We start from the raw sequence: 15,164 nt of genomic DNA on the forward strand, positions 1-15,164 counted from the left end.
ATTAAAATTAATTAGAAACTAAAATAACTGGTTGATGTTGAAGGGAAATGTCAGTCGTGGTGACTTCAGCCTGTGCCTATTGAGTAACTCATCTGCCAAAAGGAAATTTAAGGAAATCCAAAAGAAAAGATAGTATGGGTGGGACCTTGAGGTAAGAGAACAATGTTTAGCTTCTTTGACAATCCCTGCTTTCCTTTCCAGCACACAGTAGAAGAGAGATATAAGATGCAGAGCAAGCCCCTGGGAATCTGCCTGATAATTGACTGCATTGGCAATGACACAGGTAGGTGTGGGTGCCCCAGATGAGTCGATGCTCCATGGTGAGATCGAGGCACACACAAGCAGTATTCATCAAAGGCATCAACACTAGCTGCTGCTTAACAAACCACTGCCCAAAAATGTGGTTTCACACAGGAAGGGTAGTTTCTTACTCATGTCTGGTGGGGATGGGGCTGGGGAGCTTCGTTGTAGGTGTACATCAGTGGTGTCATCATCTGAGGGCTTGGAGTTGTCTTTGGATCCTCTATGTTTGGCTGGTGAATGACAGAAGTGAGAGGAAGAGCTCAGAAGGACTTTAGGGACAGGCTTTAAAGTGATATGTATCATTTCTACCCACAGTCCTTTGGTTAGAGCTCATGGCCCCATCCAACCACAGTAGACAAGGAACTGAGTCTAGCTGTGTGTCAGGAGGAAAATGAAAGGGAGTAGGAGGAACCCATAGTGCTGCCTCTGGCACAAAGGCGAATTTTGTGAAAGTTGGGGAGGTTCTGTCTTGTCTTTCCATGCTAGATGCTGCAGCAGGAAGGAGTCCTGAAATCCAAGGAGGGGTTAAAAATGGAAGGTTTTTCTGGGCTTCAGTATTATCAGATGCCCCATCATTTCACCTAGATAGATCTTTAAAGCTTTTCTGGGGAATATTAAAAATAGGATAAATTTGTGCTCATTTAGATGCAATGTTTCTGCCACCCTGGACTTTGGTTATTGGCCTGAGTCTATACTACTTGTTTATCCTTGTTTGGATCTGAATGGATTCATTTGCTCAGCTGTTGGATGTCTGACTCGAACTGAATCAATCACTGGTGATGTATCAAAAAATAATGAGAAGAGCTTATATAAGTGCAATAAAATTTGGTTTCATTATTTATCTCTTTCTCAAAAGGATTGATCGTTTTATTTCCACAGTTTTGCAGCTTCTCAACATTCTCTTAGAATGAGTCAGAACTGTGTATTTTAGGCTCACTGAAAATGTTACCATGGTGGAGCTTGCCTGGTGGCCCAGTGGCTACGACTCTGCTCCCAGTGCAGGGGGCCTGGGTCAATCCCTGATTGGGAAACCAGATCCACTCCCCTTAACTAAAGATCCTGCATGTCCCCCAAAGATCAAAGATCCTGTGTGCCACCACTAAGACATGGTGTGGCCAAATAAGTAAAAATAAATATATATATATTTAAATGTTACTATGGTAAGTTTTATGGGAAGAGCATCTAAGAAAGTTCCGATTAGCAACTATTACACTGAATTTCCTAGAATTTCAGATATGATGTCACTTTTTCCTGTCCTGTATTTAGTTAGATGTGAGAAATGCTGTCTCTTGAGCTATAGATGTGTCCTGTGTTTATTTAGTTTTATTTTTCTTAAATTGAGCTGTATTCGGTATACAAGATTCGTTCTTTCTGGTTTAGCCCTTCAGTATTCACTTAAGAATGAGGAAATGTTTTCTCCGAAAGAGATTGTGTAATCGTCCTCCTGTTTCGGTTGTGACCAGTTTTGTTTCATTCATTAGCGAGAAGTTCCCAACTGGACTTGGTGCAGGATGTATAGCTGTTGTGTGAGGAGAATCACAAAGATAAAGCCGTGACTTGTGATTTTCATGGCCAAATTCCAGTGTCTACATCCCTTATTGAGTTATGAACCTCTTGTGGGCCGGGACTGAGTGTGTATTTGTATTTTTCTGTGTTACCGAGTTGTGATCAGAGTTGAGCCCTGGGATACCGTCATGTAGGTGTGAATCATGGCTTGGCCTTGTCCTGGTTTGTTACCTGGGGCACTTTTTCTAGCCTCTCTGTAGCTCCATTTTTCTTCTGTAAACTGAGTTCATAACAGGACACACCTCATAGGGAGATTGGGAGGAGTGAGTGAGTCGTACTTGTAAAGAACTTAGGGCAGTGCCTCACACACACACACACACACACACACACATTTAGCAGGCACTAAAATATCTATTTTGTGAACATTAGTTAATGTTATTTGTCCATTTTGTTTGTTTAATTTTAGTTGTAAATCACTGGGCTAGAACTCGCCATGGCTTTGAGCTTAGCACATGGAGCCTGACCCCAGACCAGTGAGAGACCAGAGAATTGGGATCCAGAGGCCTATCTCAGTATCTGCAAAATAGCTGAAAGATATTGTCTGTTGATGGGTACACAGGACTTTGCCCCAACACTGTTCTTGACTTTGTTTCTCCCTGGTCTCGCATTCCCTCCATTCCTTCCTTTCCTGATTAACAGCTGCTTGAATCTGCCCATTGGAACTCAGGGAGGGTCATGGAAGCTGGGTGAAGGCTGTTTTCTATAATCAAAGAAATGCAGGGCCCCACAGAGCCCCTGCACAGTATCACTCTTATCTCCATTTTCAAGACGAGGAACCAGAGCACAATAAACTCCCTTTGTAGCTTTTCTCATTAAGTAATAGAGCTGGGGTTTGAAAGCTTGACTGCAAAGCCTCTGTTTTTAGCTACTTCGCTGTAAGTTCCATGAGGGTGGTGAGCTTCTGCTATGTGTCTTCAGAACCTGGCACTGGGTGGCACATGAGAGTTCAGTAAATATTTGTTGGGTGAATGAACGAAGGAATAAGCTCAGTTGGTCTTGGCATGTTTCTAAAACCATTCCTTTATACCTGTAGAATTTAGCAGACTCCCTTACACCTGTCTGTTCCTGTCCTCAAAAAAAAATGAGCATCTATCCAAAGAGTATGTGATTTTCCCAAAGCTTTATAGGTTTATTCTTCCTTTATTCCATAAATGTTTGTTGAGCACCTACTATGTGCAAAACACCACACTTGGCCCTATGTGAAGCAGGTATAGAGGCCACAAGGTAGAGACTGGCCTCAGAGCCACATTGTGAACAAAGATAAGGTTATCATTTGGTGGCTCATTCTTTAAAAAAAATTTTTTTAACTCTTTTTTTAAATGGCTCATTCTTGAGAAGAATCTTTAGAGAAGTCAGTAGCCTCTTCTTGGAGCAGACGCAGAGGCTTAAGGATTTGGGGCCAATTGTCTCAGTTCAGTGGCTTTGCGCTTGGCGTCCTCGGTGTTGTGTCACTTGTGTCAGAGGCCTAGCAAAGCTAGACTTGCACGAGGTCCTGCTTCAAGGTGCCCTGACAGAGCATCTTGTTAAGGAGGGGAGAAGTGAGAGCCCCAGATCACAGACACATGGACTCTGGACCTTGACCTTGGGCCCTGGCTGGGCTTTTTAGGCTGAATGAAAGATGGTGTTTGCAGATTTTAAGAGGATGTGTTTGTTTGTCTTTTCTCCCTCACTGTTTCTGAAAAGCTTGAAGATTTTTGTGTGCTCTTTTAACTAGGCTAAGATGTAGATTTCTCTAACAGATGCTGCACATTTCTCTGGGAAATTTGCGCAACTTTCTCTTCTAATAGAGCAGCAGTCGTTCTGAAAGCCGAAAGTCGGTCACAGAGAGAGCTTCGCAAGGGTGTTGACTGGAGCTTGGCTCCTCCTTGGGGTTACGCAGCCCCCTTCCTCGATTTCGCTTAATGGGATGGGTGACAGCCCAAATCAGCAGCATTTTCCTGTACTGATAGATATAAACAAAACTCAGCAAGGGGAATCAGAGCAGCCGTGGTGGCCTCTGCTGCTATGCTTTGAAAACACGTGGAAGTCTGACACCTGAGATGATGATGGAGGCTTCATTCCCCTAGAGCAGCCATTGTTGCCTGCTAGCCTGAGTGCCAAGGAAGAGAAGCCTCCCCCTTTTAACTCCCTTGGCATTAGCAGACTATTAAAGATAGCTTCCCTGGGAATTGGGCGGAGGGAGAGTGTGTGGAACCAGGAAGTCTGTGGTGGGTGCTTTTTTTTCTGGGCATTCTTTTTTAGTTTGGCTGTGCTGGGTCTTTTTCCTGGGCAGGCTTTTCTCTAGTTGCAGTAGCAGAGGCTACACTCTGGCTGCAGTGCGCGGCCTTCTCATGGCAGTGGCTTCTCTTCGTGAGGAGCATGGGCCTGTGGGCTTCAGCAGCTGCAGCTCCTGGCTCTAGAGCACAGGCTCTATAGTTGTAGCACATGGGCTTAGTTACTCTGCGGCACGTGGGATCTTTCCAGATCAGGGATCGATCCTGTGTCTCCTGCATTGGCAGGCAGGTTCTTTACCACTGAGCCACCAGGGAAGCCCTTTCTGAGCATTCTTATCCTCTGAGACTTAAGCAACCATTCAGTTGGAAACCTAGAATCACTAATGAAATTTCCCTTTAAATCAGTGTGTGTGTGTGTGTGTGTGTGTGCGCGCGCGCGCCGGCGCCGTCAACCTTGTCCGACTCTTTGCAAACCCCTGGTCTGCAGCCCTCCAGGCTTCTTTGTCCATGGATTTCTCCAGGCAAGAATACTGGAGTGGGTTGCCATTCCCTTCTCCAAGGGATCTTCCAGACCCAGAGATCGAACCTGCGTCTCCTGTGTCTCCTGAATTGGTAGGCGGGTTCCTTACCACTGAGTCACCTGGGAAGCCCTTTAACTCAGTGCTACATAGCAAACCCTTTTTTCACAGACAGCATAAATCTAGGATGTAAAGAAGAATTTTAGGTCCACAAGCCCTTATTGGAGACCCTTGTATTTCAAAATTTAAAAGTTTAAGAATTCAGAATGATGATATGGTACATATATTGTAATTTATAGAACATTCCAGTGGGATCTAGGGTAGTGCCCCATAATCTGTGATTATTTCTACAGCAAAAGGAATGGATATTTGCACTAAGTGGAATAAAGACTATAAATAGCTTTTCATTAGTTCAGGAAAGATTTTGCTACAAAACAAGTTAGGGAAAAGAACTTAAGTTTTTCAGAGCTTCTGGAGTTTTGGGATTGTGGAAAAGGTGTGGTGGGTAAGTGGAAAAGCAGAGGACTTTAAGGCTGCCTAAGGGGCCACAGAAGCCTCTCTTGACATGCACTTGACATGTTTATTATTAATATTGTTTTCTCCTAAGAAAAGCTAGTCCTGAAGGAATTACTAGTCATCATCTGTAGCTTAAAAGAAAAACGACGTTTGTAAAGTAGCTTATAATTTTGTGTGTCCAGTAAATGGATTGTCCAGTAAAACCCCCTGATCGGTGTATCTGAACCAATCGAAAGTCAGGTTTGTACAAGCCCCGCCCCCTCCACTCCCCACTTCCTTTCTCACTCTTCTGTGTTTATTCACCATTTTCCTTCCACTTGGAGGCCTTTCCTTTGCCCTGGTGTTTTTTTGGGGGGAACCACAGCTGAATTACACCTTTCCCATAATTTCCCCTTCAGGTGTCTCAGACTGCACTGACTTTCCCTACTCTGATCTATTCTACGAAAACTCCTGCTGCTCTGTGTGACATGTCAGTCATTGTTTTATACGCATTTATACACATCCAAGCACCCCGAGTCCTGCGTCCCAGCACCCGGCTCACCGCCGCCCCCTCTCCTATGTGATCATTCTGCTCCATGCCCTGACACACGTGGGGTGGCCAGCAACCACGGCCACAAGCACCTTCGTCCCACACTGTCACCGATCCACACTGACGCCCAAGGCCCCAGCAGAGCTGTTGAGGAAACCTCCTGCAGCGATGGCAAGCACCCATCGGCCCACGGGGGCTCCTTTTCCGCAGGGGATTCCGCCGTCGCCTCATGTTGGTGCACTTCATTGGCTGTCCACTTCACCTCTGAAGAAAACAGTCTGTAAACAGACATGAAACCCTTTGGTGATAGAGGAGCCCAAGATTGGGCTAAAAGGAGACTGTGGTGTGCCATTACCCCTGGGGAGAATTCCTAGGGGAAGTGGATGACAGGTTGGGGAGAGGGGATGGAGTGTATCCTGGATAGACAGACAGTTTGGAGGGAATGGGGAACTACTGGATGTCATAACTAGGTGAGGGGTGTGTGTGTGTGTGCCCGTGTACCCACCTTAGGTTAGGAGTGGGGAGGGAGGTCTTCTGGGTAAATCTTGCCTCACTGTCGTAGGCCTGAGAGCTGTGGTCAGGCAGGTGGAATACCATATTGGTCAGGTAGTCCACCCTGGCAGGCATCTCTGCCTAGAGCACACCTACAGCCTCCCATCCGGTTGGCAAGGTTTTCCCGGCTGGCCCCACTGGTATCTGTGTGCTCTCTTCCTTCCACTGCGTGGCAGTGTGACTGCCAGCACAGGTCCACATTCATCGTCACACCTATGCCTCCTGGGTGCCTGGGTCTGCCTCCCAGAGCCCACTTAAGACCAGGACCTTCCTGGAGCCACCACCAGCGCATGAGAGTCACAGCCAGCCCAGGACCTGGCACAGTGGCTGAGCCTCCCATAGCGGTTGCTGGCATGAGGCATGTGGTAAGGAAGGTGTGTTCGTGGCCACTGGCCCCACCTGTAGATGTAGATACTCCTCCCGCACCTTCCGCTGTGGCCACCATCGTGCAGCTGCTCACACCCATGGCCACCGCCCCAGCCCACCCCTAACCCCAGCCCACCCCTAACCACACCCTACCCATCCCCACCTCCTTACATCACAACAGCAGGGGCCCCAGCACAAGCCCAGGAGCATCACTACAGCCACGAGGGGCACCAGCCACAGCCCCTCAGCAGGGAGGAAGGCAGGCATTGGGAGGCCCCAGGTGGGTCATGGTGGAAGCGGTGCTTCTGAGAGTCCAAGCAGTGGCGAGGGCATCCGAGAAGGAAGAAGCTGGTGGTGGACAGCTTGGAGTGGGCAAGGTTGCCACTGTGGCCAAAAGGTTTGTCCTGGGGAACAGTGGAGGTGGCCTGACCATGCTTGGGCTAGAGCTGCAGGGCCCCAGGGGGCTGCTGTCACAGCACTGAGGCTGGCAGAGCAAGCATGAGCTAATAGGGTGGTAGGGTTCCGCCAGGGAGATCAGTAGGTGGCAGGGGGAGAGGAAGAAGAAAGGCTTCCTTGACCGGGAATCAAACCTGGGCTGCGGCGAATTCTAACCACTGTACCACCAGGGAGCATCAGGGGTTTGCCCCTGGCCTGCTCCTGCTGAACCCAGCACCTCCATGCCACCCGCTCTGTGCCACCTTGGTGCCCACACCTGGCCCATATGAAGTAGGACAAAGGCTAACAGAGTTTTGCCAAGAGAACCCACTGGTCATAGCAAACACCCTCTTCCAACAACACAAGAGAAGACTCTACACCATGGACATCACCAGATGGTCAATACCGAAATCAGATTGGTTATATTCTTTGCAGCCAAAGATGGAGAAGCTCTATACAGTCAGCAAAAACAAGACTGGGAGCTGACTGTGGCTCAGGTCATGAACTCCTTATTGCTGAGTTCAGACTTCAATTGAAGAAAGTACGGAAAACCACTAGACCATTCAGGTTATGACCTAAAGAAAATCCCTTATGATTATACAGTGGAAAAGACAAATAGATTCAAGGGGTTAGATCTGATAGAGTGCCTGAAGAACTGTGGACTGGGGTTCGTGACATTGTACAGGAGACAGGGATCAAGACCATCCCCAAGAAAAAGAAAATGCAAAAAGGCAAAATGATTGTCTGAGGAGACTTTACAAATAGCTGAGAAAAGAAGTGACGCCAAAGGCAAAGAAGAAAAGGAAAGATACACCCATTTGAATGCAGAGTTCCAAAGAATAGCAAGGAGAGATAAGAAAACCTTCCTCAGTGATCAGTGTAAAGAAATAGAGGAAAACAACAGAATGGGAAGACTAGAGATCTCTTCAAGAAAATGAGAGATACCAAGGGAACATTTCATGCAAAGATGGGCTCAATAAAGGACAGAAATGGTATGGACCTAACAGAAGCAGAAGATATCAAGAAGAGGTGGCAAGAATACACACAAAAACTGTACAAAAAAGATCTTCATGACCCAGATAACCACGATGGTGTGATCACTCACCTAGAGCCAGATATCTGGGTATGCTAAGTCAAGTGGGCTTTAGGAAACATCACTATGAACAAAGCTAGTGGAGGTGATGGAATTCCAGTTGAGCTATTTCAAATCCTGAAAGATGATGCTGTGAAAGTGCTGCACTCAAATATGCCAGCAAATTTGGAAAATTCAGCAGTGGGCACAGGACTGGAAAAGGTCAGTTTTCATTCCAATCCCAAAGAAAGGAAATGCCAAGCAATGTTCAAACTACTGCACAGTTGCACTCATCTCACACCCTAGAAAAGTAATGCTCAAAATTCTGCAAGCCAGGCTTCAACAGTACGTGAACCAAGAACTTCCAGATGTTCAAACTGGGTTTAGAAAAGGCAGAGGAACCAGAGATCAAATTGCCAACATCCTTTGGCAATCATAGAAAAAGAAAGAGAATTCCAGAAAAACATCTATTTCTGCTTTATTGACTATGCCAAAGCCTTTGACTGTGTGGATCATAATAAACTGTGGGAAATTCTTAAAGAGATGGGAATACCAGACCACCTGACATACCTCCTGAGAAATCTGTATGCGGGTCAAGAAGCAACAGTTAGGACTGGACATGAAACAACAGACTGGTTCCAAATTGGGAAAGGTGTACCTCAAGGCTGTATATTGTCACCCTGCTTATTTAACTTATATGCAGAGTACATCATGAGAAATGCCAGGCTGGATGAAGTACAAACTGGAATCAAGATTGCCAGGAAAAATATCAATAACCTCAGATACGCAGATGACACCACCCTTATGGCAGAAAGTGAAGAGGAACTAAAGAGCCTCTTGATGAAAGTGAAAGAGGAGAGTGAAAAAGCTGGCTTAAAGCTCAACATTCAGAAAATGAAGATCATGGCATCCGGTCCCATCACTTCATGGCAAATAGATGGGGAAACAATGGAGACAGTGACAGACTTTATTTTCTTGGGCTCCGAGATCACTGCAGATGTTGACTGCAGCCATGAAATTAAAAGACACTTGTTCCTTTGAAGAAAAGCTATAACCAACCTAGACAGCATATTAAGAAGCAGAGACATTACTTTGCCCACAAATGTCCATCTAGCCAAGGCTGTGGTTTTTCTGGTAGTCTTGTATAGATGTGAAAGTTGGACTCTAAAGAAAGCTAAGTGCTGAAGTATTGATGCTTTTGAACTACGGTGTTGGAGAAGACTCTTGAGAGTCCCTTGGACTGCAAGGAGATCCAACCAGTCCATTCTAAAGGAGATCAGTCCTGGGTGTCCATTGGAAGGACTGATGCTAAAGCTGAAACTCCAATAGTTTGGCTACCTGATGCCACCCTTGATGCTGGGAAAGGTTGAAAGCAGGAGGAGAAGGGGACGATAGATGATCAGATGGATGGCATCACTGACTCGATGGACATGAGTTTGAGCAAGCTCCAGGAGTTGGTGATGGGCAGGGAAGCCTGACGTGCTGCAGTCCACAGAGTTGCAAATAGTTGGACACAACTGAGCAACGGAAATGACTGATCTAGTTTGCTTTCCCAACAAGAGTGTGGGCTTCTTGATGAATAAGAACTACATGGTCTACTTCATCTGTATCCTGTAACCACAGTGTTTCTCTAACACAAGGAAGAGGAACTTTGTAAAGCATGAGTTTTGAGGTCAAGCGAGTTTTAATAGATGAGAATAATTTGTTCCCCTTTAAGAGCTTTGCGATGCATGTTGGCCTTAAAGCTTCTGAGCAGTCTTTACTTCTGAGTAAAGAAACCTGGTTAAGTATTGTCAGTCTTGCATTTGTCCTCCATGTTTGACCTCAAAACTCCCCTTTCCACTAAGAATATGCTGCACACTTGAGTTGCATTCATGTGCTTTGTAATAACTTAAGCTGGGTTTATTAAAGTTACTCAATAAGTGATTGTAAATAGACTGCTGAAGCAGCCACCCTTCCTTTTTTATTCTATACTTTTATTTAATGAATCCCATTTTGTAGATAGTATTAAGATAAATGTGAGCTCATTTCAGTCAAAACACATTCTAATTGAATGGAGTCATGACATTTTACTGTGTTTAATTTTTTGAATTTCATCTCAGTAGTCCCCAAATTGGTGGGCAATGCTGATTCTAGCTTTTCCCCAACCGCCCTGTACTGTCAGGCCAGAATAAACCCCTCTCAGGAAGTTAATAAAGGAACAGCTGAATTTTACAGAGATAGGGCTGGGTCAGGTGTGGAGTTTCCAAGATGAGTAGGAGAAGTGGGACTTCTGCAGTTGGCTGAAGTTTTATTTTCCAGACTCAACACCCACCTTTTTCTTCCCCTATTTGCAAAGAAAGACAGAGAAGTTACTGTTGATACATGGGAGTGCAGCATCTAAATCTGGCCACTCTGTGTCCATTTTAGTTAGCTTTCACTCTAAGGGGCTTCCCAGGTGGCACTAGTGCTAAAGAACCTGCCTGCCCATGCAGGAGACATAAGAAACATGGGTTTGATCCCTGAGTTGGGAAGATCTCCTGGAGAAGGAAATAGCAACCCACTCCAGTATTCTTGCTTGTGCAACCCTATGGACTGTAGCCTCCATGGAGTTACACAGAGTTGGACACAACTGAAGTGACTTAGCGCACTGGTTTCTAAGGAAGTAGATTCCATACAAGAGAGGCATTGCAGGCAGGCTCCATGATTTGTGCTGAAGTGGCTGCCTTTATATTCTTTAAAACTAATATCTTAAAAAAATGTTTTATTTACTTATTTTATATTTATTTTGGACTGTGCTGGGTCCTTGTTGCTGCACACGGGCTTTCTCTGGTTGCGGTGAGCAGGGGCTGCCCTGTTGTGGTGGGCTGGCTTCCCGTTGCAGTGGCTTCTCTTGTTGTGGAGCACAGGCTCTAGGCACGCAGGGTTTGGTAGTTGCAGCACACGGGCTTCGCTGCCCCATGGCATGTGGGATCTTCCTGGACCAGGGATCGAACCCATGTGCCCTGCATTGGCAAGTGAATTCTTAACCGCAGGACCACAGGGGAAGTCCCCAAACTATTATCTTATATTTGAATAAGCACTCACAGTTTGCAAAGCATCTTGACAGAAATTTCAGTGGATCCTTACAGCCACCTTCTGGAAGACATGGTTTAGTCACTGATCCATTTTATAGATGAGTAAGTTACAAATGTCATTTCTTCAAAGCCACACTATCATGATCTTGATCCTGTATAGACTGGCTTATATCCATGTTCTTGCTGGGTCAAGAAGAAACAACAGCTAGCCTCAGTCCTCATCATCTGATAGAGAAAAGGTGTGTTATTAATGGGAAATGCCAGCTGGGATCCCTTCAGACCGTGTCCATTGAGTGACTGTTGCCTCAGGAATATTTTAAGGGATCCTCGTCTTTGTCTGAGGCCCATTCAGGTCTGGTATTCTGATTGGCCTTATACTTGGCCTTGAGGACCTGTATGGCTTTTGGATCCGCTTCCAGCTTTATTTTTTTTCCTTCTGTTCTTCTAGACCGCAGATTCCCGTCTCCTTCTTAGCTCTTCTGTTAGCGTAAGTTAGCCTTCTTTCAGGACCAGACAAGGTTTAGACCCGTATGTGGGTAGAGGAGTCAGGACTGAAACTCAGACCTTGTGATTCCAAGACTTCCTCTTTTACCCAGTTTCATGCAGTGGCCTGCCGACTGCCTTGCGACAGCCCAGCCAGAGCCTGCGGGCAGCCCAGATCAAAGCAAGAAATTAAGTAAGGCGCAGGACAGCATGGTTCTATGAGACAGCCTGGCCAGAGCCTGCGGGCAGCCCAGATCAAAACATGAAATTAAGTAAGGCGCAGGACAGCATGGGTTCTGTTCAGACCCCTGCATACAAGGATGGAAAGGGAGGAAGTGGCTTTCTTTCAAGGGCTTTGATAAGGGAGTCAGTCTATCAGTGAAAAGAGGCTTTTGAGGGGACTAGGCCAGTCTGAGACAAGTAAACAAAAGAGCTTTGAGTCTGGTGTTTCTCTGTTTGCTTCTGCCCCCTAGGGGAGAGAATGCTCCATGACTGGAGAGTGACTCCTGAAAGGGAGAGTTTGGAACAAAGCAGAGGGGATGGCACTGGAGTCCCCGTCCAGGTTCTCTCATGGTACAGCCCCAGCTGAGCACAGAACTGGGCACTGAAGCCTTGCCTACACCCTCAGAAACCTTGCCTAGCAGGAGGTGCTGCTGCGCCTTGTCTAGCACTCCGAGACCCTATGTAGACAAGTGAGGTTGCTTTGTAGGATTTTAAAGAGATTGGCCCCTTCTTTATATCTCTTCATTATGGCATTTTATGTATGTATATATTTATTTATTTATTTATACACACACACACACACACATATATATACATATAATTCAGTGGTTTTTTTGCCCTTACCTCTTGGTCTGGCAGAAGGACAACAGTGAATAGTTTAACTACATTCTTAGGTGATGGTTATCATCGTTGCCTTTTGCTGACATACTGGTGAATTGAAAAGGGAAGTGAAAGTGTTAGTCACTCAGTTGTATCTGACTCTTCGTGATCCCATGGACTGTAGCCTGCCAGGCTCCTCTATCCATGGAATTCTCCAGGCAACAATACTGGAGTGGGTTGCCATTCCATTCTCCAGGGGACCTTCCCGACCCAGGGATTGAACCTAAGTCTTCGGCACTGCAGGCAGGTACTTTACCATCTGAGCCATCAGAGAAGCCCAAAATACAAGGTGGGAGGGAGGTTCTGTGGCCGTTGGATCTAGATTTAGATCTGTGCTCTGCAAATGCACCCATTCCTATGAACTGGGTTATTTTAAGAAGGAGCCCCTTGAACAAAAGTTTTGGTTGAAAAGAAAAAGTGTTTTTCACTCTCATGTAGATGAGAGGTGGGCTCAGTCCATGCCTGAGGCCAGATGTGGCGGTGGCCTCAGGGAAAGAGAATGTAGCGGGACAGATCATGGCTGTGAAGCTGGGACATGAGTCACATAAGTCATGTTTTAGGCTGGTTCTATCCTCCTGACCCATTCTCAGGACCTTTGCTGCTGCTGCTGCTAAGTCGCTTCAGTCGTGTCCGACTCTGTGTGATCCCAGAGATGGCAGCCCACCAGGCTCCCCTGTCCCTGGGATTCTCCAGGCAAGAACACTGAAGTGGGTTGCCATTTCCTTCTCCATTGCTTGAAAGTGAAAAGTGAAAGTGAAGCCGATCAGTCGTGTCTGACTCTTAGCAACCCCATAGACTGCAGCCCACCAGGCTTCTCCGTCCATGGCATTCTCCAGGCAATACTGGAGTGGGGTGCCATTACCTTCTCTGCTCAGGACCTTTAAAGCCTCAGAAGAGAAAATGTTAGTTGCTCAGTCATGTCCAACTTTTTGCAACTCCATGGACTGTAGCCCTCCAGGCTTCTTTGTTCCTGAAATTCTCCAGGAAAGAATACTGGCGTGAGTAGCCATTTGCTTCTCCAGCAGATTTTCCCAACCCAGGGATAGAACCTTCACTGCAGACAGATTCTTTACCGTCTGAACCACCAGGGTAAAGTCTCAAACTATGACACAAAAAGCAGAAACAGACAAATAATGGAGATGAGACCATGTTTAGGATTGTGACCCAGTGTCTCTTGACCTTTCCTTACTCCTATGTTGTTTTTCATCTTTGTTTTTTCCAGACATTCTTCGTGACACCTTCACTTTCCTAGGCTATGAAGTCAGGCATTTCTTATATCTCACTATGAGAGATATAACCAACATTCTACGCCAGGTTGCCCAGATGCCCCAGCACCGAGACTCTGACAGCTTTGCGTGTATCCTGGTGAGCCGAGGGGGCTCCCAGAGCGTGTTTGGTGTGGATCAGACTCACTCTGGGGTTCCTTTGGATCATATCAGAAGAATGTTCATGGCAGACATGTGCCCCTCTCTCTCAGGGAAGCCAAAGCTCTTTTTCATTCAGAGCTATGTGAAATCAGAGGGCCAGCTGGAGGACAGCAGCTTCCTAGAGGTGGACGGGCCGTCAGTGAAAAGTGCAGAATCCAAGGCCAGGCAGCCTGGGGCCTACCAGGATTTGATTCACCGAGAAGCTGACTTCTTCTGGAGCCTGTGCAAAGCAGATGTGTCCCTGCTGGAGGGACCCTCCAGCTCACCCTCATTGTACCTGCGGTGCCTCTCCCAGAAACTGTGGAAAGAAAGGTGAGCCTCCCAAGCTGTGGTGGATCCTGGCCCCAGTTGTTCTGCTGCCAAGATGGAAGGGTCTTCCCAAGTGGTGCTAGTGGTAAAAAACCCACCTGCCAACACAGGAGACATAAGAGATGCGGGTTCCATCCCTGGGTTGGGAAAATCCCCTGGAGGAGGGCATGGCAACCCACTTCAGTATTCTTGCCTGGAGAATCCCATGGACAGAGGAGCCTGGCAGGCTACAGTCTTTAGGGTCGCAAAGAGATGGACATGACTAAAGCGGCTTAGCATGCACACAGGCACTAAGATGGAAGTGCCACTGTTTGATGCCCTTCTCTTCAGGGTTTTTTTTTTCAACCCTTGTTGCAGTTTCCTTAAGAGTCTGAGATAGATTCTGCACAGTTTATGAATGCTTTGTGCCTTAGAAGGATATTTAGTAGAGCTTGTGGTTTGGATATTTTCCTTCAAAATTAAGAAATGTTTATTTTTTCTTATTACAAAAGCAATGCATGCTCCTTACTAGAAAAAAACCACCACCACCACCAACAAACCATGAGATATAGATGCTGAAGGCAGAGCATAACAAGCGGTTTTAATCCAACTTACCAGAACCAACCTGTTAACCAAATCTCAATATATTGCCTCCCAGATCTTTTTTGGATCCCATACAGTTATACATAAACATGTGTTTTAAGCCAAAATGAAATAATAATCTACTGTTATTTTATAACATGCTTTTACTTTGTGTAACAGCTTATTTTTACATGTCAGGAATCATGTTTCTATAGCATTTTACTACGCAGAGTAGTCCCTAATATGGTTATAGCATAATTTCCTTGGCCAGTCTTTAGTCATTGGGCAATGTTTTGCATTGGGCAATATTTTTACATCTTTTTAGGTCAGTATTTGTGCTTATTCTTAATTGTTTTATTGAGGGGAAAATTCCCAG

The 15,164-nt window shown here is 46.0% G+C and overlaps 1 protein-coding gene across 34 annotated transcripts in view; it reads left to right on the forward strand.

The window, feature by feature from the left end:
- Nucleotides 1-15,164, forward strand: part of CFLAR (CASP8 and FADD like apoptosis regulator) — a 65,385-nt gene that overhangs the window by 43,410 nt on the left and 6,811 nt on the right. For 28 of the 34 annotated variants that reach the window (XM_060410206.1, XM_060410219.1, XM_060410205.1 and 25 more), the window contains 2 exons: nucleotides 202-283; nucleotides 13,714-14,230. In XM_060410206.1, the coding sequence (XP_060266189.1) occupies nucleotides 202-283; nucleotides 13,714-14,230 (599 nt within the window). The remainder of the gene's footprint in view (nucleotides 1-201; nucleotides 284-13,713; nucleotides 14,231-15,164) is intronic. The other 6 variants (XM_060410221.1, XM_060410224.1, XM_042244955.2 and 3 more) reach the window with 1 other exon arrangement.

Source organism: Ovis aries, chromosome 2 (genome assembly GCF_016772045.2).
Source record: "Ovis aries strain OAR_USU_Benz2616 breed Rambouillet chromosome 2, ARS-UI_Ramb_v3.0, whole genome shotgun sequence".
Taxonomy (NCBI): Eukaryota; Metazoa; Chordata; class Mammalia; order Artiodactyla; family Bovidae; genus Ovis; species Ovis aries.